The 26,996-nt window shown below is 29.3% G+C and overlaps 1 protein-coding gene across 1 annotated transcript in view; it reads right to left on the bottom strand.

Annotated features, from left to right (window-relative positions):
- LOC107454996 (adhesion molecule nephrin) overlaps positions 1-26,996 on the bottom strand; it is an 89,745-nt gene that overhangs the window by 17,576 nt on the left and 45,173 nt on the right. The window contains exons 2-8 of the mRNA XM_016072376.4: positions 20,539-20,589; positions 13,980-14,321; positions 12,072-12,182; positions 11,030-11,233; positions 6,826-7,119; positions 3,761-4,051; positions 1,708-2,004 (exon numbers count right to left, since the gene is read on the bottom strand). Coding sequence (XP_015927862.1) covers positions 1,708-2,004; positions 3,761-4,051; positions 6,826-7,119; positions 11,030-11,233; positions 12,072-12,182; positions 13,980-14,321; positions 20,539-20,589 — 1,590 coding nt within the window. The remainder of the gene's footprint in view (positions 1-1,707; positions 2,005-3,760; positions 4,052-6,825; positions 7,120-11,029; positions 11,234-12,071; positions 12,183-13,979; positions 14,322-20,538; positions 20,590-26,996) is intronic.

Below are 26,996 nucleotides of genomic sequence, written 5' to 3'. Positions count from 1 at the left end.
TGTGTGAATCACTGCCTTCGACAATAAATATCATAAAATCAAAGTATAGATCCCGACTTGCAGATGAACACCTTGACGATTGCTTGCGAGCAGGAATTTCACCGTATTCTCCCAATTATGAAGAGCTGGCCAATGAAGCAATGCCAAAAGTCACATTGACTGTATTTTATATATTTTATAAATAATTTTTATACTTCGTATGGTTTGAAAAAGCAATTTAGTAATCATTTATTCTACACAAGAATATAAATACTAATTATATTCCTAAGTTAAATTAATTTTTAAAATTAAATTTTTTGTGCATTGTATGTAGTTTGCATTATTACCTATGTCTATCAACTATAAATTTATCTTAAAAAATAAATGGTGCCCGCCATTCGACCGCTATTCTGGTATTTGCTCTTAGATACAAAAAGGTTGGGAACCCCTGGTCCAGTGTTTTATAACCGAAAAAATTTGGGTACCGCTGGCCTAGAGTAGTAGCTGGTCTGGATAGTTGAATGGTTGTATGGATGTGTATGGATGGTTGGCTGAATGTAAACAATAACAAGCTTCCTAAAACCGGAAGAAATTTAGAAAACGTCCGATGTATCCTTCCGCTTTGGTTATGCTTGCAAGGTTGCATGTGAACAGGCTTTATATTCTAGGGAGCTTTGTTAATGAGATTTATGTTTAAATGTATGCGTAATTTTACCTTTCATAAGAGTATCCTGTAATTTATAAATTCTATCTGGCTGTGAGCCTAAACCAAATTGAAAAAAAATAGCATCACAACATTAACATATAAGATTTGCCTTTTATTAGAGTTGTTCCTTATCTGGCTATAATTATGTTGAATATCACCGCAAGTTATTTTTTGGGTTGCATCGAGGGCGTAATATGCTTCAGGAGTCTTCCAAATTTATATGTTGTTGGTTTCACTGAAATTTAAATTGAAAGAACGCGTTATATTGTAAACACTACGAGAATAATAATATTTGGTGGCTCTCTTCAAGCTTAGGTATTAAAATCAATCCGAAGTAGTAACTCGGAAGTCTTACGACGAATTTTAACCTATGCCGTTGGCTTCGAAATTGTGGAGCCATCATATCCGTGACTCAATAAGTCTACAGTCGGCTGTTGCGGGCATGATTGATCTATCATTGAATTATTCTAAAATAGATTTATTATATTTTCGTTTCAGGTTTGCACGTTTATATTCATGCTAAAAAAAAACATAGATTTTCGAATTACTTGAAGAGTACTTAAGTTTAAAATTTACATCTAAACTTAAATAACGTAAAGTACACAAATTAGGAAATTTATGAATCGTTATTTAAGTTTTATATCCGTCGTTGAACAGCCGACCCAATTTTTGAGTTTACGACCACATATGTTCAGCTCCGTTGCCTTGTGATTTTGAACCCAATCCAGACGACAAGGAAACTCCTGGATCAGTACCCCCAGGGGTTTTGATTTGTTATGGGAACATGGTGGATTTTGCAACTCGACATATTTAACGTGCATCAGTCACCATTTACTACACGGGGAGTCTTCGGCCAGCTAGGATCGAACCCATGAACTCTTGGACATGAGCCCAGTGCCCTACCAACCAGTCTATCCCGGCCTTTGGTATTTAAATTTAAATTACAATTCTTTAAATTAGTTTAACAAGTATAAGTTATATATTACGAAAAGTATTTAAACTATGATTTGTATTATATTTACCTGTAGGCACTATGTTAAAAACACAAGGTTCTCTCATATTTCCAACTGTGTTTTTGGCATAACAGTAAAGAGCACCGTAGTCCAATTTCGATTTTGGAACAAATTTGACAACACTTTTCAATTCTGAAGCACTCCTTTGAAAACTCCTTATTTCCTTAGTTTCTGAAAACGTATTGTTAAATATCCACCAAAACAAGACGTCTTGAGGATCAGATTCCACTGAGCAAGTCACATTTATTTGCTCGTTTTTCGCTACTCCATAATTCCGACGTTGACGATCGCTGCATGCAGGAGCATCTGAAAATTATTGAGAAATTTATTTTTACATAGTATTTAATTATATACAGGGATCGATATACAGATATCATGGCTCTAGGCACAAAGCCACTTATGGGCCACCTAGGTAGAATCGACAAGTGTCAGTTAACATACATGGTTTTTAATCACAATAATACAATAATTTTTTAGACAGCAATAAATTATAGAAAATTTTAAGCTTTAATTAGAAGTAAATTGTATAGAAATTTAAAATTTAATGTCACTAAACTGTGAAAAAATACTGGAATTTAATTGATAGAGTGAGAATTGTTGTTGAAAATTAAGAAAATTAATTAGGAAACATGATATCTGGACTAAGTACCTAGTAAAGTATAGATAGCATTTTACAAATGTTTTTGAAAGATTTATTATGAACTTCAAAAAGCACTATCTCTCAAGTTCACTTGAGCTAATAATAATTTTATCAAAACGGTTTATTAAGAAAAGTAAAAAGAAAAATTTGAGGGCCTTTACAAGTTAAAGGCTAAACTAGATGAAAAAGATAAATGTTTATTTGCAATTTGGCCTGGGGTATCTCACAAGCAGGGGGTCCAGGGCACATGCCCCGAATATCCTCCCGAAAATCAGTTCATGCTCCATATGAATTTTTATCAGAAAATCTCTTCTATTTTAAAACTGATTCTTGACTAAAATAGTTATGTACTAGGAATAAGGAATTGTTGAGTTACACAAGCCTAAAACTGAACTGAATAGTTCGTTAAAGAGTCGGTTTATTTTTCTCAAATGTGATTAAAACAATGTGAAAAATTCTCAAACTGTTATTGGTATTGTGGAGTTCTCAAAGGGTAGGAAGCAGGTCTAAACAAACATTAAACTATGACAGTTTAAATTTAATTTACTGTAAATCTTTAGGAGTAATATTATTATTCTGTCAAGTTACAATAATTAGCTTAAAGTAAAATTTCTCAATAAATATCTTAAATAATTATTTATTTTAAAAGAAAGAACCAATTTTGGACATCGACAAGTAAAAATGCTGATTAAATTAATTACAAATAAGTTAAAATCTGTAAAAATAGAGAGGGAAAAGTTAATTACATGCGTTTATTTAAACACATATAACCGAGTTTATCGTCACCAAAGATTCAGAAAATATCAATTTGCTCACTATAATTTCTCTGGTTCACAGATATTTCAATGGATTGTTATTTATTTCAAATGTAGTAGCTCATTTAGTGAGGAGATAGATTCTTTTAACATCAGATATATATATTCCAAATTACTCGCTGGTATATGAAATTGGTATTGGGATACATCATTTTAAGGTTATAAAAAGATATGGAAAAAATGATCATAAAGGAAAAAAGAATCTTCCAAGTATCAGCAATACTCAATTTATATTTCGCTATGAAGAAAAATTGAATCCGAGGCATATTTCTATTCTAATTGAATCACACTAAATAATCAAATATACAATTAATAATATTGCATTATTTTTTCCGCAACTGAAAACACTTATGTTTTTTTAAATTGTTTGTGTCATTCACTCCCTGAACAAATTGTATAAGAAAATTTTAATTTCCAGTTTTATGAAAATCTAAGGAGAAAGCGGATTAGCATAATGCAATTGAGCGCATAAAATTAATGATACCATGCTGACATATTCAATAACAGGCAATTAATATCTCTGTCGGTCAAACGCAAAATTCCAAGATAATTTATCTTAATAATCAGCTAAAGGTTTGATAAGCCTTTATAATTAAAATCTACTCACACTGAATTCTGAGCATAACTTCTTCACTTCGACCACGGCCTTGTGCATTTATAGCTTGACACTGATAGGTCCCTCTATGTCTCCGACTTACATTATGAAGTAGCAGTGAATGGTTACGTATATTAACGCCTTTAAGCGAATCATGAAGGAGGAGTCTTCCTTGAAATAGCCATTTAACTTCGGTAACTGGAGGATTTGCTTGGATGTTGCATTCGAAGTATACGTCACTTCCTTCTCGAATGTGCTCATACTGGACACTGGCTCCAAACACAAGTGACAGGTGGGGTGGATCTAGGAAAAGGAATTAAAGAAAGAATAGGTGAATGGAATTAAATAAAAAGTAATTATTAACACGCGATGGAAATTAAGAAATAAATTAAATAAAGGAAAGGATTTTACCATTTAAAGACTTTAATGAAATAAATTTTCCAAGGGATAACTTTATGAAGAAATGAAATCGTGACAGTTGTGAATTTCAGTCCCCTTTTAGCAATTTCTTATAAATTTAAAAAAATGTTAATTAAAAGCAATATTTATTTTTTTGTAATTTCTTAACTTAAAAAAATAATTATTTATTACGAGTGTCTATATTTGAAACATAGGAATTAAGCGAATAACAATATGAGAAAGATCTAATTTGAATTACGCGTTATCTTGTTTCATGTAAGCATAAATAACCTGGTATTTAAAAGCACTACTTATAGCCAAAATATTCTGCATAATTGTAATTTCCTCATAAAAATTAGTCGTAAGAAATATTTGAAAATTTAAAACTAGTTCCTCATGTTAGAAAACCTAAATAATTCATTAAATAAATAATCCCAAGACTGTTTGATTAGAAACATGTCGACTGTCATTTACTATTTATACTTTTTTGAACTGAAGGATGTTTTAAATCAAGTACTAAATAGTTAATGTTAAAAATGCTAACAATTATCAGTAGTTAATATTAAAACGATTAGCAAATGTTAGTAGTTATTATTTAAAAAAATAAACAGATTGCAATACTTGACAATATTAACAACTGTCCGATATGAATTTTAATAATGTGAGTAACTGAAAATAGTTAATGTTAACAATGTTAATAACAGCCAGTAATGAATGTTGACAACTAGTAAAGCATTCCCGCAAAAGCCCGTTGTGAGTCATGGAGTTAAAAAATTCGTGACCTACAGTGTGATAGTGGCACAGTGGTTAGCATTGCACCCAAGCCACCTATACGGTTTGGGCAATCTGGTACTCATCCATCTGAAACTGGATGGGCTTTAGGTCATTCCTGGGGAAAATTTTGACAACAATCAGTAGTTATTGTAATTATTGCTAAAAATATAATTAGTTAAAAATAACGATTCTAGCGAATATCGAAAGTTGTTATATTAAATATTTGGAATATTTCGTATTGAAACTCAATCAAGAAAAAAGGGAATGAAAACTGCTCCTCATTCTAAAAAGAGATTTAAAAATCTGTCAAAATAACATGTTTTTATGTTCCTTTTTTACCGGATATATCACAACTCGGAAAACATATAAAATTGCTGTGCTGAAATTTGAAAGAAATGCAAACATGAAATAAAATATAGATTTTTTTGGCTTTCGCACAGATTTCTATCGACGATTCCATTAAAAAAATCCCCGTTTTATTTCCAAAAAGTTTTCTTCTTCTGGATTCAAATTGTGATTTGGCTTGTATTACTCTAGAAATAAAACAAGAAATCCAAAAAAAAAAATATTTTGTAGGAAAATGTATTTTTTTCCTTTAAGACTTTCCATCATACACAAATTTATAATATTTAAAAACAGCTTTGTGGATTTTTTTAATAATACATTCATTTTTGAAGTTAATAATTTACAGTTTAACTATCCAAGATTTAAAATTCTCACAACGCAATTATTATTTTAATTTTTGACTTAAATTTATTTGTTTATTTTTAGTGCATATTTTGATTAATGATTCTCTTATTTCTAATCAATACCATTGCATCATGTTAAGTTTCGATAGTGAAAGTTCATATGCTCAAGATCGTATACTATTCATAATTCAAGTTCATAATTTATTTCCAATAAAATTCTAATTCTAATAAAATGCATATTTGTTTTACGAACTTATATCAAGAAATTAGAACTAATGATAATGATGCTATAAAATAATAAATGATATATTTATATAACATTTAGATCAGAGATTATATGGGGAAAAAATTCTACTAAAATTACCGTACTGTATGTCAATGGAATTCTTAGTAAAGAGAAACATAATTTTGGTAATCAAATTAATATATATGGTTTTTATAAACCATTTCTTTGGTAATTTTTTATTCATATGGTAACTGTTTACCGGAAATTCTAATTCTCAAAATTATTGTCCTTATTATCAAGCATTTAGTAGAAAATACAAATCTAAAATTGAAATTTAACCGAATAAAGGATTTTTATGCCATGCTCTATGAAATCATGATGAAATTGCCAAATTTCACAACATTTACTAAATTTTATCATGCATTATAACACTATATTTCATGGCAAATTTAACCGATATCATTAATATAATACTTTGGTAAAAATACCGAGCATTTTTATGTTCCCATGAAGCCAAAATCACTGTAAATTTAATTATATTATAGTAGTTTGGGATCATATTTTTTCCTCAGTGTAGTTTTCATAAAATTAAATAAATAAAAATAATAATAATAGTAAAGTTTATCATATTTTGGTAGTTTCGAAAAAAATTTTTCTCAGTGTAGTTTTCAAAAAATTATTGGAATTATCATAAATTTTTAGTTTTTCAAGAAAAAATAAAAAAACAAATTTTATACCTAATTTTTTTCGATTATTTTTTTAAACAAATTAAATGCACATTTATTTTTACGTTTTTCTAAAAATATAAGTATTATTTATTATGTTATAATAACATAAAATTTTCTCCTATGTTTTTTTATTTTCTTATAAAAATTTTCTCTTAAAAATTTTAAAAATTTCACATCATTTTTACACCATTCTATAAATGAAAAAAAAAACATTTTATAAAAAAACAATGATTGATTTTCCTTTAGGAAATATTCACTTACATAGTACATTGAGCGTCCAACTGTCTTGTAAGGCACTTTCTGGAAGTTTTGGATTTTGAGCTTCGCAAGTTAACTTTTTATTGTTGTCATCTCCACTGGGTACAAAACTCAGGGTACTCACTGAAATGCTACCAAATATATTTTGTATCGCTAAATGATCAACTCTTTCTAATCCCTTCCTCCAAGATATTCTTGCGGGTGGCCTGGAACCTTCACTTTGGCAACTCACCTCCACTCGTTCACCAGCCTTCAGTGTGGTGGGCACCGTGGTGATCTGTACACTCACAGGTTTCACTCGTTTAGGAAAAAGAATAAATTTTTGACTATGGTCAACATTTTCGACATGCAATCTCACGACATATGAAAATAATATTTATATAATGCACTCATAGGGTTTCAAGCATAAATTATAAATATAAATGAAATAACTTTTCCTAAAAAAGCATCTTTTGCTTCATGGCTGAAATGGAAGAAAGGCCATTATGTTCGAACATCACGCTCCTCGTCAAGAAAACTACACCAGACACCAAAATTTTTTCTACACTTAACACATCAGCTCTTCTTGATGCCTTTGAGACTTTTCACTTTCATATCAGTGTTTGTTCTTTTAATTAGTAGGGATTTAATTGGGTTGGGGTTAAGTAGGTAGTTTAATTAGTCTTTTAATTAGTAGTAATTCTAACATTTTTGTTAATTAGCAAAACTAATTTTTTTTATTGAAATGTTAACTAAGGTGTCCACTTACATATTCGGTTAATAATTTTTATTTGTTTAAACAAAATTACTTTGTTACAATATAATATTCTAATACCAAAAAAAGTACTTACGCTGCGTGAAAATATATTTTGTGATATAACTCTTTCAAAAGTACATAAAAATGGTTGCCAACAGGGATGTACTTGTAGATTTATTAAATACACCTTGTGCGCCACCTAGGAACCAAATCTAGAACCCGACACTCGAAATTTTTGCTCTGTTACAATCGTACCCTGTTACAATTGACCCCACTCTCCCCTACAGTGCTGACCAACCTCTCAATCGCTCCTGGAGCGGATTATGCCTTGAACTACATCCTCCGGCTACTGTGATTCTCCCTACCCTTATTAATTTATTTTATGTCTTATCATGGAAATAGTTCTCTGACTTTTTCTGGAATTTTTTTATTCCATCATTCACGTGTTTGCATTTTGACGAGGAGTATCTTGTTTGACAGCTTAAAACATATTACTCAATCTTCCATTTTTATCTAAAAAGCAAAATAAGATTTCTCTATTTCCAAACAAATAAAATCCTTCGACATTATTTTTTTGTTTTGATTAGGATCGTGACGTGTGTTACTACTTATCAATCTAGATGCAAATTTAGATCATTTATCCTGAGTGACTGAAAACGTTCTATTATTTTGTTAAAAATCATATTTTCTTTATCTACTTTTTCACAACCGTGGTAAAAAAAATTATTTTATGTCTTACAAAAAAAGTTTACTTTTTTTTCTTATTTTCATATTTTAAAAAGTCTTGTTTAATATTTATTAACTTGAGAATAGTTATATATCTGATTGTATGAATGAAAATTTATTTTTGTCTTTTTGAAAATGAGGCGATGATTTAAAGGACGATTTTTCCGTGTAAAATTACCCAACTTAAATAAATTTGATCGAAACTTGCGAACGAAATAAGATGGAATTTGTTTAATTAAGGACGATACAAATATTTTTCAAAAATTTCAAGCAGATTCGAAATTAAAAATATTAATTTGATAATTTTAATTATTTAGTTTCATATTTCCAAGCAAGCTAAGGGGGGGGGGTAAGGGTAAACTTTCCCACTTTTAAGAGGTATTTGATTTGCAAATAAAATAAATAGATAGATAGATAAAATTAAAAAAAAAAACAATAAAAAGCGTAAAATTTATTGAATTAAAGTTAGAAGTAATATCAAATACACAAGTAATAAAATTTGATATTTTTATTAAAAAAATATTATAAGTATGTATCACAAAAATGAACAAAATGATTACCGTAAAATATTTCAACTACTATTTTATAAATACTAAAAGTGGTTAAACTAAGTTCCAGTATGATGCAAAAAAATACATTTCAACTTTGACGTCAACTTACGCAGATTATTCTTGGAAAAAAAAAAGAAAATTCTTGAATATTTTATTGACCATGTATAATACCAAATATTAACTATTTTTTGTTCTATTTTGAAAAATAGAAGCAGTTTTATTGTCTGCTAAAATTCGGAACTCTTTTGGAAACTAAGAAAATTATCATTATTTCTTTTAGATAGTTGAAAAGAATAGTTATTCTGTAGTTCATTTCTGCGTTTCTATTTTCTTTCTTCACTGTCATACATTTGTGCTCAAAAGAAAGATCAAACATTTTGAAAAGAAAAAGAAAATAAACACCTAGATATATCTCACAAAAATATATTGACTTCTGGAGCTGACGTTTCTGTCCACAGACCTTTGACAAATGAATAAGGATACATTTTGGTTTTCAAACAAACCAAAAATGAGGTTGTGGTTTTCTCAGTTACAAAGTATCAGATTATTCTAAGATATAAAAAAAAACTAGAATAATCAATTGACCATGTAAAATAAAAAGGATTAAATCCTCAGTAAACGTTTAGCCTCCTAAAGATTATTATTATATATTTCTTTTTAGTTTTCGAAGTAAGATGTTCGTCCCATTTCCAAAGAAATATAAATCTTTTTAGCAAAAAAATAACAGACTTTTTAAAGAAGTAACAAAGGTTGAAAGTTCATATAGGTTTGCACAGATTCAATTTAATTTTTAATATAATAATCTAAATGCAAATATATATTTCAATTAATATTATTTTATTTGTTTATTCATGTCGCTTAACTAAACTTTTACTTTGAATTTATTTTGTGAAGTATTTTGTAAAAAGTATTTTTGTTTTGTAAGGCTTAAATCTTTTGCATAAAAACAGCGAAGCTACATTGTGAAAAATTTCTAATCAAATTGCGGTAGAAAGTACCGGCTTTTATATAGTCATGTTTTAAAGAATGAAATATCAAAAACTAATAAATAAAAAAAAGATCAATTCAGAGAAAAATCATAAAATAGATTTAAAAAAAATGTTGAACAACAATTAAAACTTCAATCATATTGTGGATAGTTAAATACGAGTTTAGAAACGCACTTGCTCCCTTTTTGGACACTTTAAAAATACCAAATGCCGGTACAACCTTCCTCGGATTTTAGGTCCCTAAAAAACGTCTATTTGTGGTACTATATTTTGCGATTTATGTTTAGAGTGAAATACCTAAATACGGCTCAATTGTACAAAATTTTATGTATTAGACTGATTATTGGTGATATATAAGGCGAATTTTAAAGTCAAACAGTTAAAGTCAATAACCTAACATAAATAAAATTATTTTTCACTACAATTGCTCATTACTGAGCCCTGACGTCTCAGGGAAGAGAGGCGTTGCCTGCAAAAGAAGTAGTCCTGGTTCGAATCCCAGCGATGGCTGGTCGAAACAAATACTGCATCTGACTCGCACCGTCCACTGCACTGACATAAAATATCCTATAGATGGATCATGGGCAAGAGTTTCCTTGCGTCAGTTTAACCGTTGGAGATTTTGGTGGTTTTCCTCTCCATGCAAGTGCGGGCTAGTTCTATCAGAAAGTCCTTTACGAAGGCAAGTCTCCCAAATGCTTGATTCTGGAGTTCCCTTATTTTCCGGATTGGGTTCAAAATTACTAGGCTACTGAGTTGAACATTAGTAGTCGTAAACTCAAAAATTAGGTCGGCTGTTTAACCCCTATACGATCGGTTAATTTTTAAGAAAACGGTCATAAAAGTGCCTATTTTTTTGGGCCTTTGTGTTTGCATTACGTATTTGATTAGTGCTAACATATGGTTTAAAGTAAACTAACTATCTACAATTACCTTAAAAATATCCTGGTACTGCCATCTGGTGTGTAAAATGTTAAATAAAATGTTTCCCGGGCAAATGAAATGAATTAGTTTTACTCTAATTGGCGCGTTATTACTGAGCACTCCAGCACGTCAATATCACGGGAGCGAGAAATAAAAGGCGAAACCTCACCCTGTCATTTTCACGGGAGCGAGAAGGAAGTGATTAACGACGGTTATAAAATTATATAAAATTGCTCATTACTTCTAACAAAATGTATGTCTTTGTTGACATTGATACTTACAATTTAAGTCGAGTGTGACAGACGTATAGAGTGGACCCGTAACGTTATTATTTGATGCTTGGCATGTTAGAACAGTTAATAAATCTTCTCTTCTAAGGCGATTAAAGCTTATTTCATTTTGAATAATACCTGATCCTTCTACAGTTAAGGAACCAGCAATAATTCGTGAACCTTTGCGCCATGTCAACACAGGCGTTGGATGACCTGAAATGGTAAAAAAAAAAAAAAAAAAAAAACTTTTGACAAAAATTTTTTGTGAAAAAAATGGAGATTTAGCAGCTGTAAAGCTGTCAAATATTCTAAGCATACATTTCGAACACGAATTATAAGTATACGCTTCGAACACAAATTCTTTATAATGAAAACTTTTTAAATGTCGTGTAATTTTATTAAGTGAATCTTCTATTACAGTCAAACTCATTTTTCGACATAGTGGATTTAGAATATACACTGCTTATAGAAGCAGATTTTTAAGGTTTATGGAAACAGATTTCTATGTTACATTGAAACAAAATTAAATTTCGCGGTTTAAGCAGCTTTCTTGATATACTTTTTGAATTGATTTTTATGAGATACTATAGTGGAATTCATCTTCAATCTATGAAAATAAACAAGATCTTTAATTACAGAAGGGTATATAGTTTTAATAGAGTTATAGTTGACAAGTTATAGTAGACAAAAACCAACAATTAATATTCGAAAATTAATCTTAAAGCATTAAAGGAGACATAAACGCTTTTGAAGTTTAATGAACTACTAGCAAGGAAGGTAACTTGCGCAACAAAGCCAGTTTGGTAACTTGATGAAAAAAGGAAATGTTTTTAATAATCGCTTTTCAATTTTATTTCACAGGCAATCAAACCAGTTTTGATAATTGTAGTCTCGTTTTAATGTAATTTTTCATTGGAGATCAATAGCTTTTCCTTTTTTTAAGGAAAATTTTAATTTGTGTATATATTGTGTCAAGAATTTTAAAAATATATTAGGGGAAGTTATTATAGAACACATTATGTACTGCAAAGTTGCTCAGTAAAATACATACCTCCTTTTGCTACACAAATCAAGGTCAAACTAAACCCTTCGGTAAAAGGACCAATTAATCCTGAATAAGTACTATTATCTTTTCCTTTTATGAAAATCTTCTTGACTGGCACTGAAAAAAAAAAGGATAGCGTTTGAAATATAATTTTAAATTGTAATTTGGAATCAGAATAAAATTACAACTATGTATGAACGAATAGTCTATTATATTGTAGTTTGTTTTATGTAAAAAATAAAAAACAAAATTCGAGGAAAATCTGATGGGTAAATATAAGTTTTTTTGTCCTTTTATCTTTTATCAGACAACATAAAATCGTTCAGCTTGGAAAACAATTATTTGCTACTGCTATGGTGAATCTTCTAAACGTTGGCGAGATATTCTAATTTAAAAGAATGGTGCTTAAGGAAACAATAATGAATTATATAATTCACAAATATAAAATACGAGTTTCCATTACTAAGCAAACAAATTAAACATTTCAGCATTTCACTACTTTGAATAAATATGCATAATCTCTCTAATCGGTGCAAAATTATTTCCTTAAAAATGTGGTTTTATTGATACTTAAATGAAAACAATAAGTACAGAAAATATTTGTTTTAATATTGTAAAAATACATAAATTAAAAAAACTATCGGCATAAAAAACTTATTATTTATGTATTAAATGAAAATAAATTACTATAAATGGGACATTTCAAAAATGCTTGAATTTTTGAGAAGTAGTTATTTAACAAATTCTTGGAGCTTTAAAATCTTAGTAATCCTAGAGAAAAACAGCAAGGAATATATAATAATTTCATGAAAAAAATTGATTTCAGAACATTTTTTTCGTACAAATAATTTAAAACCATTATTTAGTATACAGTTTATGTTAAAGCAATTATACTTCTGCTATGTACCTATTTAACAGCGCCATCTAGTGCAGTCAAGAACTAAGTGACGTTATTTAGACATATTTCCAATAAGAGATTACAATTCTCTTGAGGCATGCATCTGTGGCATGGAAAAATTGTAAATATTTTAGAAAAAAGTAATTTTTTTTCCGCCATAACCGTTACAGAAATAGCTTTATTCGAATTTTAATTTATATTCCTGCTTTTACTTTACTTTCTAAATTTCTACGGACACGGTAAAAAATTCTAGAAACTTTCAAGGTAAATGTATAACTGTAAAACGTATAGTCTCTAAAGATCTATTCGGTTTTTTTCAATAAATTACGCGAGGAAAATATTCTTAATTTAAACGTATATAGAGGATTATGATAGCTATCGTCATATTCACTGTGGCATAAGGAGGTTTTTAATGCAAATATAAATGCAGATTGCTGATTTTAAAGCCGTCCATGTTGTGCTAAGGTACATGACAAGGGTAAGTTTTAGCTTTTTGTAAGGGTACATAGTTTCAAATCCTCTATTTGGCAGTGGGGGCACTTACTCGTTCTATTGTTTTGACCAAAACGTTGCAGTAAAAGGATTTGCTACGATAGTTTTTAATACCTTAACAGTATACTTCGAATATTTTTCATTTGAAGGGTATTTTTAGCATGGCATTTCAAACATAAAATTTCTGTTTTCAAAGTACATTTTTATAAATTATATTCAGGTTTACCGATCTGCTATGACCATTTTTAAACTTAAAACTTAACGGTAATTGTTAAATTTTGCCACAAAAAGTACTACAAAAAGTGCTAGTACTATCACATTTTACCGTATTTCTAAACATAAAATTTCAATAATGTGTTTTACAGCGTATTATTTCTGATCGCATTATTTTTCCTCAATCTGTTTAGTGTACTTTTTTTCTACCATAAAACTTTATGGTAAATTTTGAATTTTGAGTGAAAAATAAAGGTACTTTGTTTGTCGGTGATTTTAATCATACATTTTCAGGAATATATTTCACTCACCTATAACATTCAGATTTACCAATCTGCTGAGAGTGCGACCTCTTTTGAAATCCACTCTGCATCTGTACTCCCCCGCATCATCTTCTTCGATAGGGTTGAGCCTTAAATGAGCCAGACTTCTCCTTGAAACGTTAAAATAAGCTCTTGAACCCAGAACTTTGCTGGAAAAATGTTTTGCTGTGTCCGCCGTTGGGGTACTTCGGGCATCGAGCGTGTATATTGGATTGGGTAGATCTAACCTATACCATAAAACTAAGGAGATTGTGTCGTCATTTGAGGGAGGGCTCAGGTTGCATGGTAGAGACACTGCAGCTCCTACAATGGCGTGAAGCTCTGGATACTCTAAGGGGAAATACAATTAAAACATAACTTTAGAAAACAATCAAATTTTTAAAAAGTCGTGGTTTTAAAATTCGATTTCATTGCAACTATTTGACCGACTTTGCCCAAATTTTGTAGTTTGATCATTTAAAATTACATTTTTGAAAATCAGGTGTAAAACTGTATACCTTACGATTCAAAATGTTTCGATTATTCTTAAATAAAACAAACCGAACTCAATATTATATACTAAAGGAAATAGCTTCGTATAAACAAAAATTTTTCAACTAGCTTAAAAAGTTCAGTAGATATGACGAAATTAGCGAAAAATAAAATTTGCACTAAGAGGGTGTAAACTTTCAACCGCTGTCCTTACCAAACTATTGGGACAATATTTCCCAGATTATAGTCTAGGTCGAAAACCTGAAATTGTCGAGAAAAAAAAGTATATGTTAATTCCGAGAAAGAACGTTTTTGCATCTGATTTCGTACCTTTACATATCGTCTGCACTAACTAATTAGCACAATTGAGGTCACCTCCTCGAACCATTAAGATCGAGTCCTAAAACGTAAAAGACCGAACATTAAATCAAAAGTTATTCAAGGTGGAAAAATTTTATTTTTTATTTTATTTATTTATTTGTTTACTTTTTTTGCGCTTTACCCACTATAAAAACTGTGGTGCATCCGAATATGTAGATGTTTATCTATCCAAATATTGTTTGTGAATAACGCAAAAAATTGCGTGACGCAATACTTTATCCAGGTTAACACCTAATCGAGAGTTCTTTTACGATTTGGTGAAATTCAAACCTAAACGCTTAAAATTGAATTACAACATAGTCTCGGACTCTCACGCAAGCGAGAATTATTTTCTCTTCTTAAAAAATTAATGTCGGTGTACTTCAAATATCGTCTGTTGATTGCTTACATTCGAATATAATTTGACGGGAATTTGTGGTTGTTTTCAATGCTGCGATACATTTACCGGAACGATAGCTAGCCGTTGAAATTTATTTTTATTTTTATATGAGTAAAAATTTATAAAGCAAATTTCTCATTAAGAAACTTTAACTCAAAAAGAACTTTACTGACTTATATGTGTAGCTTAGCTTTTTATAATTAAACATTTTAGTGCTATTGAATAACAAAAATGATGACAGCTACTTTACCGGTAGTAGTGTAAAAGAATTACCTTTCACTACGCCAGGAACTGTTCCTTGTCGTACATGACTTTGGTACAAAGTTGCTGCCTGAATTTTTGGTGTTAATAAACACTAAAACTTTTTATTCAGTGGCAACCAGCGGTTTCTTCAAGCGTCGCTATGAAATTTTATCCTAAGCTACTCGGTGAGCTCTATTATTTATGACCTGGCTAATCTTACGTATTAGAACTAGTACTTTCATTTCATGTGTACTTCCACGTTTATTATTAGTTATTGTGGGAAATTAAATTTTCAAATTATTCTATCAATAACTTTTTTTCATCTTAATTTACTAATTTAACAACCAATTTAGCGAGTTTGCAAATTTGTCTTGTCACCTATGTCAATAGTAAACTAGATTTATTTATTTGTTATTTGAACATATGTAAAATGTAAGCTAGATTTTATTTATTTGTTATTTAAGTATAAGTAAGTTGTAAGTTAGAATTTGTATCATCGGTTGCTATGGTGATATTATAGAACAAATTTTTTTGGGTTAAATGCAAGTGTTATGTTTCTTGTCAGAATAATTTTACTTTAGTAGAGATCTACAGAATATTGCACTTTCTGATAAAGTCTCTTAATATTTGTGGTGAACAAGGACGTGATTTTAAGACGAATTTATAATATAATGAATGGAACTCAAAAACATGGGTGGATAGTTTGAAGCTCTTTTACAGGATTAAGTAACCAAATTTTTAACTGAAATAAAATCTAGCTTACAACTTACATACATTCATATAATAAATAAATAAATCTGGCTTACTTTTAACAACATAATCAGTAAACTACGGTGAAACAGCCCAAGGATTTTGTTAGGACCAATGAATTAAATTCCGTCCTTTCTCATAAAACTCAAACGACAAAATAGCACAATAGAATTTACGGAAGGATTAATATATATTATAAAAAAAAATTTTGTATCCGATTTTGATTTTATTTCTATAGTAAAAATTAATTAGATCAAGCAACTTTTAAAAATGGATCTATTTTTTCAATGCTTTTATGAACTCCTATGGATTATTAAGCAAGGGTATATTGGTTATATTAATTTTAAATGTTTACACCCCAAACAAAACAGAAACTTCCATGAAAGGATATTCATTTTAAATGTTTACATCTCAAACAGAACAGAAACTTCCGTGCTACATGAATCATGAACTTTGTAATGTCCCGAAATTGAAGTTGCGTGACTACTCAAAATAAGATTTATGTCAAACATGATGTTCAAACTTTCAGAACAAAGATGGGAAATTTGTTAGTTGCTTTAATAAAGCATTTGTGGTAAGCTGTTATCAGAAAACAATCAATAATCAGTAAATTAAACTTATCATCAAGATAAACAACTGACTCAAAATATTGTTTATTCAATAAACTTGTTTGGGAATGATTATTTATGCCTCTTTTAAAAATTTAAATTTACATTATTCTAATTTTTTCACAAATTATCACAAATTATTTTATAAATTATAAATTTTTAAATTCTCAACTTAAAAATAACAATTTGAACCAGATTTTCTTAAACTAGGGGCCCCGATCCCTATTGGGATCGCGGTAACTGCAGCAGTGGTTGCGAAAAATCCTAGTTTTTTTTTTTATGTTTCTTTCGTTAATTATAATAATTTTGCTTTTATATCTTTTCGAAATGTACCTGAAAATAGATTTAAAAAAATCACAACACAGAACTAAAAAATGAAAATGTTTTGACACATTTTTGTTATTGTATTATATTTTTTAAATTTGTTACTTTTCAAACTATTACATTGTCTTAGAATTAAAAATTCCTACCAATTTTATCATTCAAAAAATCTCTGATAACTAGCTTAAATTTTAAATTCATGCTGTTGCATTTAACCATTTAATTTTATTTTATCTAAGAAGTCACGCAAAGTTAAAAAGCTAAATAATTGAACAATTGCCTGTTCTCCAAATAAATGATTTTTTCGTTGCAAAATAATTAATTTATTAATTGAACATTTTACTCAATTTTCATTTTAAAGAAAGAAGTTTAAATAATATAGATTGCAAAATTAAAAATTGTTAATTTCTAAATAAATTTATAGTAATTTACTTTCAATGAATCTAAAACATCTTTTAATTCACATTTCGGACGTAGATTTAAACCTGCATAGCTCACAGATTTTACTTATAATGAAATAATAAACTACAGTAAATGCATAAAGTTAATATTAATAAATGTAACGTACGGATGGTTTAGAGTCAAAGCTTTTAGGGTGTGATAATTCTATTGTGAATGTTAAATTTTATGATAAGCGAAAAAGAAATTAAATATGTTAATGCATTATAAAAATTTATAATTAGTGGCAATAAAATCATTCCTAATAAAATAAAAGCACCAGATTTCTCTTTAAAAATTCCATGAAATTGGTTTAACTTCAAAATTTAGCGAATGTATTTCCAAACTCATCAATGATCTAGAAAAATGCTTAAATGGGTAATTGTATTTTAGCAAACTACTAATGATTTGACCGAGTAATATTTAAACTTATAGTTCAGTAATGTTCAAGTGATATTTTAAGTTATTGTTATGATGACTTAAAATACCAGTAAATATATATTTCAAATTTATTTATTACATATTCATGAAATGTACAAACAATAAAATATTTTTAATGTAATTCTTAATGCAATCATTCAGACTATGTTAACGTACTACTTTAAGTAAAAAAAAATGGATTTGTAATTCTTTTCTCAGTTACTTATCAGTGAACTGTGCAAATTGAACTTTTAAAAATTTATATTTTTATTTTTTATTGGTGCTAAACTAATTGGTGCTATTGGAGCTAAACCAATAAATAGGCAATGTAATTTTGCTGAAAATCCAGTGATTGTTTTAAACATCAACTAAAAGGGTGATTATAATAACCATTTTCAGGAAATAAATTAGTAATTGGCTGTATGTTTTTTTTTAACATTCCAATACATGTAGAATTAAAGATGTATTAATTACTTAGCTAATACTTTTATTAAAATGACAACTTTAAAGTAAATACTTTGCTAAATTTTCAGCCAAAGCCATTTTGAAACTCCGAAATATGAGACAGCGATTAAATGTTTTCACTTTCAGTCAGAAGAAGCATAAGTAGGCATTTCCCTACAGTTAATTTCCCTTTTAATTATTCATCTTGTAATTTATTCTAGCGTAAAATCTGAATATAGTTGTCTTCTTAAATATATAGCATTGTCAAAAATTTATTAAGCGACGGAATTCTTTCATTTATTTAGATTACACACTCTTTGAATAGAAAGTTTGAATAGAATTTCCACGATGCATTGAAGTAATTAATATTATGCAAATGAATTTTAGAAGTAGAGTGCAAACTACAGATATTAAGAATATAAATTATTTCTGAACATATTTTTATTCAAAATATTCATTTTTTTTCTACTTCATGAAAAATGTATGTCTATTTAGTGACACAAAAATAAGCATTTACTTAAATACTCTATTATTTTGCATGATATAAAATCTTCATTAATAACTTTATTTTGACGCTCGATTATTTGCAAGCGAATATACATCTTTGTTTAAGAAGAATTACATTAGAATTTACAATACTTTAAAATTTAAGAGAAAATATATTGTGATATTGATTTTTGTTGTTATACATAGCAAAAATTGTGATTTTTCATTGTATACAATACCTTGCAAATTAATCAATTTGAGAAAATATTTAGATGAACGGAAGAGACAATTTTGGTAAAATTAACGTACTTTATGGTAATAGCTTTTCTGGTTACAAGAACAACAGCATAATTCTGGTTTCTAAAACTGAAATATACGGTATTTAAACCATTCATTTAGTAAATATTCCTCTCATACGTCAACATTTAATAAAATTTTTCGTTTGCTAAATAATAGTTTTTATTACCACGTGTACGTTACCAATATACAAAATTAAAAAGTAAATTTAACTAAATATATGGTTTCTATGTCATGCTCTATAGTATCGTAATAAAATTACTTAATTTTATCATATTTATCAAACTTTATCACGTATTTTAAAACTATATTCTATTGTTAATTTTACGAAAACAATTAGCGAAGTGCTTCTTTGAAAATTACCGAGTGATACATACAAGATAAATTTTACCAAATTCAAGAAGTTTTGACCATAAACCTTTTCTCATTGTATTATATTTTCATAATTGCTTTTATCTTGTACTGTAGTTTACACGTTTTGTGTAGATACTTCTATTTTTGATTGTGCGTTCATCATTCTGAGGTATTTTAAATTGCTACTGTGTATTTTGTCGATGCAATATCCTTTTGTAATTGCAAACATTTTATTGTACTTTTTGTTGTATTTTTGTACTGCTTATATAGTAGTGTTTGTAAAATATATTGTTGTAAATATGTTATATTGCTCATATTAAAATGATTGGGGTTAAATAAATGACATCATGAAGTATATTTACAATAATCAGAAATACTTTTTTTCCGTATGTAGAATATAGACTAAGTAAATTCAAACATAAAAATACATAATTAAAATTATATACATAAATAATAGCAATGAGTTTGCAGAAAAATACATTAGACAAGTACAAGATTATCCAATCAGTTTGATGTATTGTCCCTATCCTTAATTTACCAAATTGTTTCATTAAACTGCTAACGATCGTTTGCAAAATAGGAAATAAATTGAATTTACCCTATAACTGTCGATCTGCTGTTTTGTTTCTTGGTTATAAATGAAAAAAGTGAACTGGGCAGTGGAAGTTTGGGTCAACTGATATGATTTGCTGATATTTACAGCTATGAAAAGAAGTCTCAACGTAGTGCTGGTATTTAAAATACAATTAATGCTGTTAGAATACAGAGATATCGTTTAGATGTTAAATTTTTAAATTTATTATGTATGTTCATTTATACAAATATTTAATGCTAATTAGTTGTGTATTATTGGTTTTTAAAAGAATTAATTTCTAAATTATATTAGATTCAAACATATTGCAAAGACACATTATGCTCGATAAGTTGTAAATATATATCTGGAAATTTTACTTACCAGTAGTGTCTTCTAAACTATTAATGGGCTTAATTTTAATGCCTGGAATACCTGAAAAAATCATATTATATTTCTCTTAGTTGGTTAGGGATATTTAAAGGTGAATAACTATAAAATAGCTGATACATATATAGTAATACATAAAGGTGAAATGAAATGGGAACAAAACAAGGCATTTCTACAACTTATGAATAAGAAGTTCTCAATAAAATCCAAATCAATGTTTGATTCTTAAATGATTGAAATATGGAAAATCTTACCTCATGAAAGTGAGAGTCAATAATGAATTTGTTATTTAAACGCAAATTCAAGTGTACCGACTATTTCATCCCAAATATGGAATCAAAATGATCGAACAAATATGAATTTTTATCCACACACAGAAAAAACTGTAGAGTAATACCAATTCGAATTTTGTATTGATATAAAAACACATAAAATTGTGTGAATGATTACTTTAATTTGAATTTAAACTGAATCGAGCATTCTTACAAAATTCAAACAGATTTAGTTGAATCTTAACACAAATAATTCATAAAGTTTAAATCAATATGTTGCTCGTTGGCGAAGAAGGTTGTGATTTTCGGAACTCCCTAAATTTGATAAATAATTAATATATATTTTTAACTATTTAAATGAATTCTTACGTTAAATTATGGTAGGGTATGTTTGAAGTGGCTAAGAAATGCTTTTGTTTCCATAATAAAAGTGTAAAGGTGAAAATTATACAATTTCAATATGGTTGCCACGGTATTGATTTGTTTACATATAGTGCATATACATATAGTGGTCTGCTTATACATAGTACTCTTAAATAGGAATTCTTCTTGTTGGATTAAATTGGCATAGCCTACTAAATACCAAGTAAAATTTAAATTTTCTTTACTAATTGATAGAAAACATTGATTGCGGTTTATTATTTATCAAGCAATTTCAATATTTTTGTCTGAGCAGCTCAGGGGATGCAGCTTTCGCCTTCCGATGACGTGAACCGGGTAAGAATCCAAGCCATGGATGGGCGATACGAATTCCGAATCCGGTTTGCATCGACCACAGTTCTGACGGGAAATATCCTCAGAGGTAGACGGATCATGGGATAGGGTTCCGTCCCCTTACCATCAGACGAACCGTGGGAGGTTCTCGTAGTTTTCCCCTCCATGTAAGGCAAATGCGGGTTAGTTCCATCAAAAAGTCCTCCACGAGAGCGAATTTCTCCTAATACTTGATCCAGCAGTTCCCTTGTCTTCTGGATTGGGTTCAAAATTACAAATCTGCGGAATTAAATCTTAGTAGTCGTAAATCCAAAACTGGATCAGGGAAAAGAGTGCTCCAATCGCAATGAGTTGACCCAGGTTCAAACTCCAGCGATGGCTGGTCAAAACTAATGCGGCACCCGCTCGCACCGATAACAATGCTGACGTAAAATATCCTCAGTGGTAGACGGAACACGGGTTGGAATCCCCTAGCCGTTAAGCTACCTGTGGGAGGCTTTCGTGGTTTTCCTTTCCTTTTAAAGAAAATGCAGATTAGTTCCATCAAAAAGTTGCTCACGAAGACAAATTTCTCCCAATACTTGATCCTGGAGTTCCCTTGTCTTCTTCTGGATTGGTACCAAAATTTCTAGGCTGCAGAATTGAACATTAGTTGTCACAAACTAAATGATTAGGTCGGCTGTTCAATGACGGTTATAAAATAAAATAAAATCTTTTTGTAGGAATTGATTTGGAAAATTACTCATACAAACTGTATAAAATGCATGTATGTTTTCAATTGTAAAATAAGCATACTTACGTTCTCATAAGTTCCTTATATTCTCATAATATTCTCATATTTCAGTTCTCATAGTGTACGCTAAAACATAATGTTACTATCATAATGTATGCTAATGTATGCCCTACAGTGATCTATTTATTCTCAAAACTCTAAGATATAATAATGAGTTAGATACATAATTAATTGGGGGGGGGGGGAAAAGCATAGGCTTATACCACTTCCAACTCAAGTAAATAAAATTTAACACTTTCTGTAAATATCTTGAACGCAAATTATCATTTCGAAAACAAAGTATTTTAATAAGAATAAACCGTACTGAAACAGAATAACAATCTTTCTCGAACTTAGCAAACGAAAAAGTAAAAAAAAAGGGCTTCATTTATTTTTTTCCCCTTCTTTTCAAACAGCTGTGCTTTGACGCAGTACCTTCCGAAGTACTCATTTCACCGCTTCACGAAATTCCGTGCTTTTATAAAAAGAAAATATAACAAAAGAAAGAGTGACTGCCAAAAGTACTTTTATTAACTCTAGCTGAGAAAATTCTCGAACTTGTTTTAAACAAAGAGTTCCTTGGAGGTTCTTTTTTGTACCATGATATTAAAATTTTTGAAGTGAGATTTACAGGTGCTGAATACGCTAAAAGAAGGACTTGAAGCAAATACCCAAAATATAAGTGTGTACTGAAACTTTGTATTTGGAAGAAAAAGTAGCTAAATCGTTAATATATTCTTTAAAAAATCTTGGTTAAGCGCTAAGTTCCGAATTACGTTTAGCTTTTAAATATTATTAATTCTTAATATTTATATTTTAATTCCATGTGGCATCCAATTAATTTTAATAAACTAATTTTAATAATATCTTTAAGTATTCTGAGTTCAAATGTAAATACGCTTGAAAACTGTTAAATGAAGGTAGAATTTGAGGATAAAATGCATTTTATCTAAATTGCTGAATAAATTATGTTAACATGTGTTCAGAAGTTTTGCATAATAATGACAAGGGAACTTATACACAATCGAGAAAAAAGTATTTTTTTGATTTTATTTTATATTCGTCGTTGAGATTAAAAAGAGAACAATCTTTGCTTTTTGGTCAGAATTCAGCACCAAAAATGTCTATTGCCTAGAAACTTCGAGACATTTTTCTATTATCTACTAAAAAAACAGACTTCTCCGAGCATTGGCAATAGGTTATTTCGCTCTTTTTTATTGTCTTAAATCGGTTGCTTAGCAACTGAGTAGAATTAGGTATTACTCTCTTGAATTGTCTATGGTTATCTGAAATTACTCATTTGTGGTGGTGAAATAACCTGGCTGTTTTCTGGGCCTTCCACCAAATATATATGGCTTCCTATCTTACCCAATTTATGATCCAATCTTTCCGAAATTTTGTCTACAATCTTAATTTGAGAGTCAGGAATGTAAATATGCAAACAAAAATATGTTTATATAGAGAAAGTGCGCTTTCGGTCTGATTTTGTAATTTAATTAATAGTTAGCACTAATTAATTAGCATAGTTGAATTTACTAGTAGGAACCATTAAGATTTACACTTAGTATGTGAAAATCCGATCATTAGATTGAAAGTTATTCAGGGTGATATCGTTTTTCATTTTGCGAATCTGTGCACCTTTTTCCTTAGCTGCTACATTTTCAGGCTAATGACGCAAGGTTTCCAGGTTTGAGCTCTGCTGACTCCAACGAACAATTATTTTACCCTCCATATTCATTAGTAACCACGGACAACGAGCACCAACTCTCTCCCTTGTCGATAGATGGCAGCACTATTTCTTAAAGATTGTATTGATTTGACAAACAAATTGTATGAGTTTTTAACAACATCAAGGCAAGAATCGAAGTAAGTACTACGAGCATAACGTCAATTTACGATCAGTGTCCGCGTAGTTTAAAAGGAAATGAATTACAAGCAGATATATATTTTTATAGTCATGATAGTTTACGGGCATAAATTTATTTTTATGGTAAATAATTGGAGCACGTTTTGTCTGTCACTGACTGTAGTCTAGAGGCAAATGTATTAGAATGCAATATTAAGGACTATAGTTCATCTTTTACCATGATCAAACTATATAACTGAATTTTCCAACAAGAAATGAAATATCAAATAATATATTTGTCATAATTTAAATTTTTACTGAATAAGACATCTTCCAAACAATTTGAAAGTGACAGCTTGCACGACGTTTAGCTTATGACTTTAAAAAACGAAAGAAAAGCCTATAGACATATTACTAGAATTCAACGATCGAAAGCCATTAAGTGATCATTTCAAAGAGAGAGAAGCAATTTCTATATTCAGAATCCAAATCAACTTTGGCAAATCCACTTTACTGTTATTATCTCGAAATTGCAGAATACATCATGGAAAGTTGCATGGATGAAAACTAAATCTCTTTTGAAAAGACTGTCTGAATGAAATTCGGTCATTTTATATTCAAATCACATCCTCGCTCAGAAATTTAATTCGATTTCGATTTAGCAATTTCAAGATGAAAAATGATATGCCAAGGAGAGATTTCGTTCAAATAAATCAATCTGATAAATAGAGAGGAATTTTTCTTTAAAAAAAAATAAAGCAACTATAATCCAATACTGAATTATCATTAAGCTGGTTTGAATTATGTCTAATCTGTGTGACACAAGGTTCGATAAAAGGAATTAGTTAATAAATTTAATCACGTATTCTATGAAGCTGTTAATTTTCATTTTTATCTGATCATTTAAAGTTTGAATTTGAAAGGTTACATAATTAAAAAGAAGATTACCGCAAAGAATGTAATTTTCTGTTTAATGAATTGAAGGTCAAAAATGTTGTTTGTATTATCTCAAGAGTCAAAATGCTTGTCAATTCCATACAGTTCTTTATAAAGTGATTTTATTCAAAATAATTAAAGCAATTAAATACCAAAACCGAATTTTCATTTAGCTGGATTGCGGTTTCCAATCACTGCGACAGAAATTTTGATGTCCTTTACTGATTTAACCCACGTTGCAAATTTGTATTATTGCATTGCATGAAACCCAAAGAAAAGATCTCTTTTCAAAACGTTAAAGGTCAAAATAATTATAAGTACTTTAAATAAAGTGGTTCAAAAAAAGTTTTTCATACAGGCAAAAGCAGTTACTTAGGTTTTATAGGCAAAACTCATTAAAACTAGATGCAAGTCTCGCTATATTTTCGTAGCTACTAAATTAATGCGATTTGAGCTTTAAGTTTGTGACTGTGAACTACGTAATTTTTTTTCCAAAATTTTTTTTATCTCAGGCTTCATGTAATTCAATAATTAAACTAATCCTAAAAGAATGTACCTACTTGGGTAATAAATATTTTATTTTTTCGAATAAAAAATGAAACACAAAAAAACATAAACTATTTAAATTCAGTTAAGCAAATTGTTCAGCTACACATTGATTTAAATCTTAATGGAAATCTCACATTATCGATGGATCAAATAAATTAAGAGTTTTAGATTAGAATTTAAATTATACTACCATTCTAAGTTTAAAAAAAAATATTAACTAGTAATATTAACTAAAAAAATATTAAAAAGTTTCTTAATTACTATTAATGATAAGGAGAACCTATTTTAACGTAACTAATTTTCACAGCGTATGTTTTACAAAATATATAACAATCTGACCAGAATGTATGTTGTTCAGGGAATCGGCCTCGATCCAGGAAGATCACTGGTTCGAATCCCGCTTCGGGCATGATGGTATTTTATCTCTCTCTCCTATCTGTCGCTCTTGCGTTGTTTCAGCGACAATGATCCACCAACCTGGTTCCCACGAAAAAGTTATTATTGGTGAAGTTAATTGCTGTTAGGGTATAACTAGTTTTTTTTTTAATGACAAAATATATATATTTTTAAAATTTTGACGAAATTTGTGTCCTTAAAAAAGTGACGAAAGTTATTTCGTAATAGTTTAGCTCCGAGCACACATCAGGCAATGGTTACGTCAAAAACGAAAAATTTGGGTATCCATTTTTTACAATGTAGTATGCAGGTATTCAACTGGTGAGGATATGTTTATAAAATCACTTCAATTAAATTTTCAATTCTAAATTTGATTGAAAAAATGAGCAAAAAAACAACTCACAAATGTTTTATTTTAGAAAAAAAATGATAAAAGAACGATAATAGATTAAGGAATTTGAAAGCATCCGTTACATTATCCATATTTTATACTCAAAATTTATATACACACATTTTTTTTATCCCTTTCCAATACAGGGATACTTCTGATTTCAGACGCTAGTTTTTAGCATAAAGAAAAAGAAACCTGGTTTGTTTCTCTTGCATTTAGGTAATTCCATGTACTCTCTCGCAATCTAAATCCGATGGAATAAGCTAGAAAAAAAGTAAAGCCAGTATTATATACTAAACGAAGGAAGAAAAAAAAGGATAAAGAAGTCACCGGTACGATCTGTATCAGTTATGCAGCTTCAAAAACTCCCTTTTATTTATTTTATTTCCAATACCTGCAGCAGTTTGGAGAGAAAACTTGAACTTTGGACTCAGAAGAAGTACTCCACAAGAGAATATCGGAAGAAAGAAGATAATAGCGGAACAAAAAGTGACTCGAGTATCGATCGAATAGAGAAATAAATTGTAAAGTTCGAATATAAAAGACCGTAAGATTCAGAGTTTGAGACATCTCATT

This window comes from Parasteatoda tepidariorum, chromosome 3 (assembly GCF_982258835.1).
Source record: "Parasteatoda tepidariorum strain Cologne lab strain chromosome 3, Ptep-v5.0, whole genome shotgun sequence".
NCBI lineage: Eukaryota > Metazoa > Arthropoda > Arachnida > Araneae > Theridiidae > Parasteatoda > Parasteatoda tepidariorum.
The sequence above is the reverse complement of the archived record's forward strand: the minus strand, read 5'-3'. Positions and strand labels throughout refer to the sequence as shown.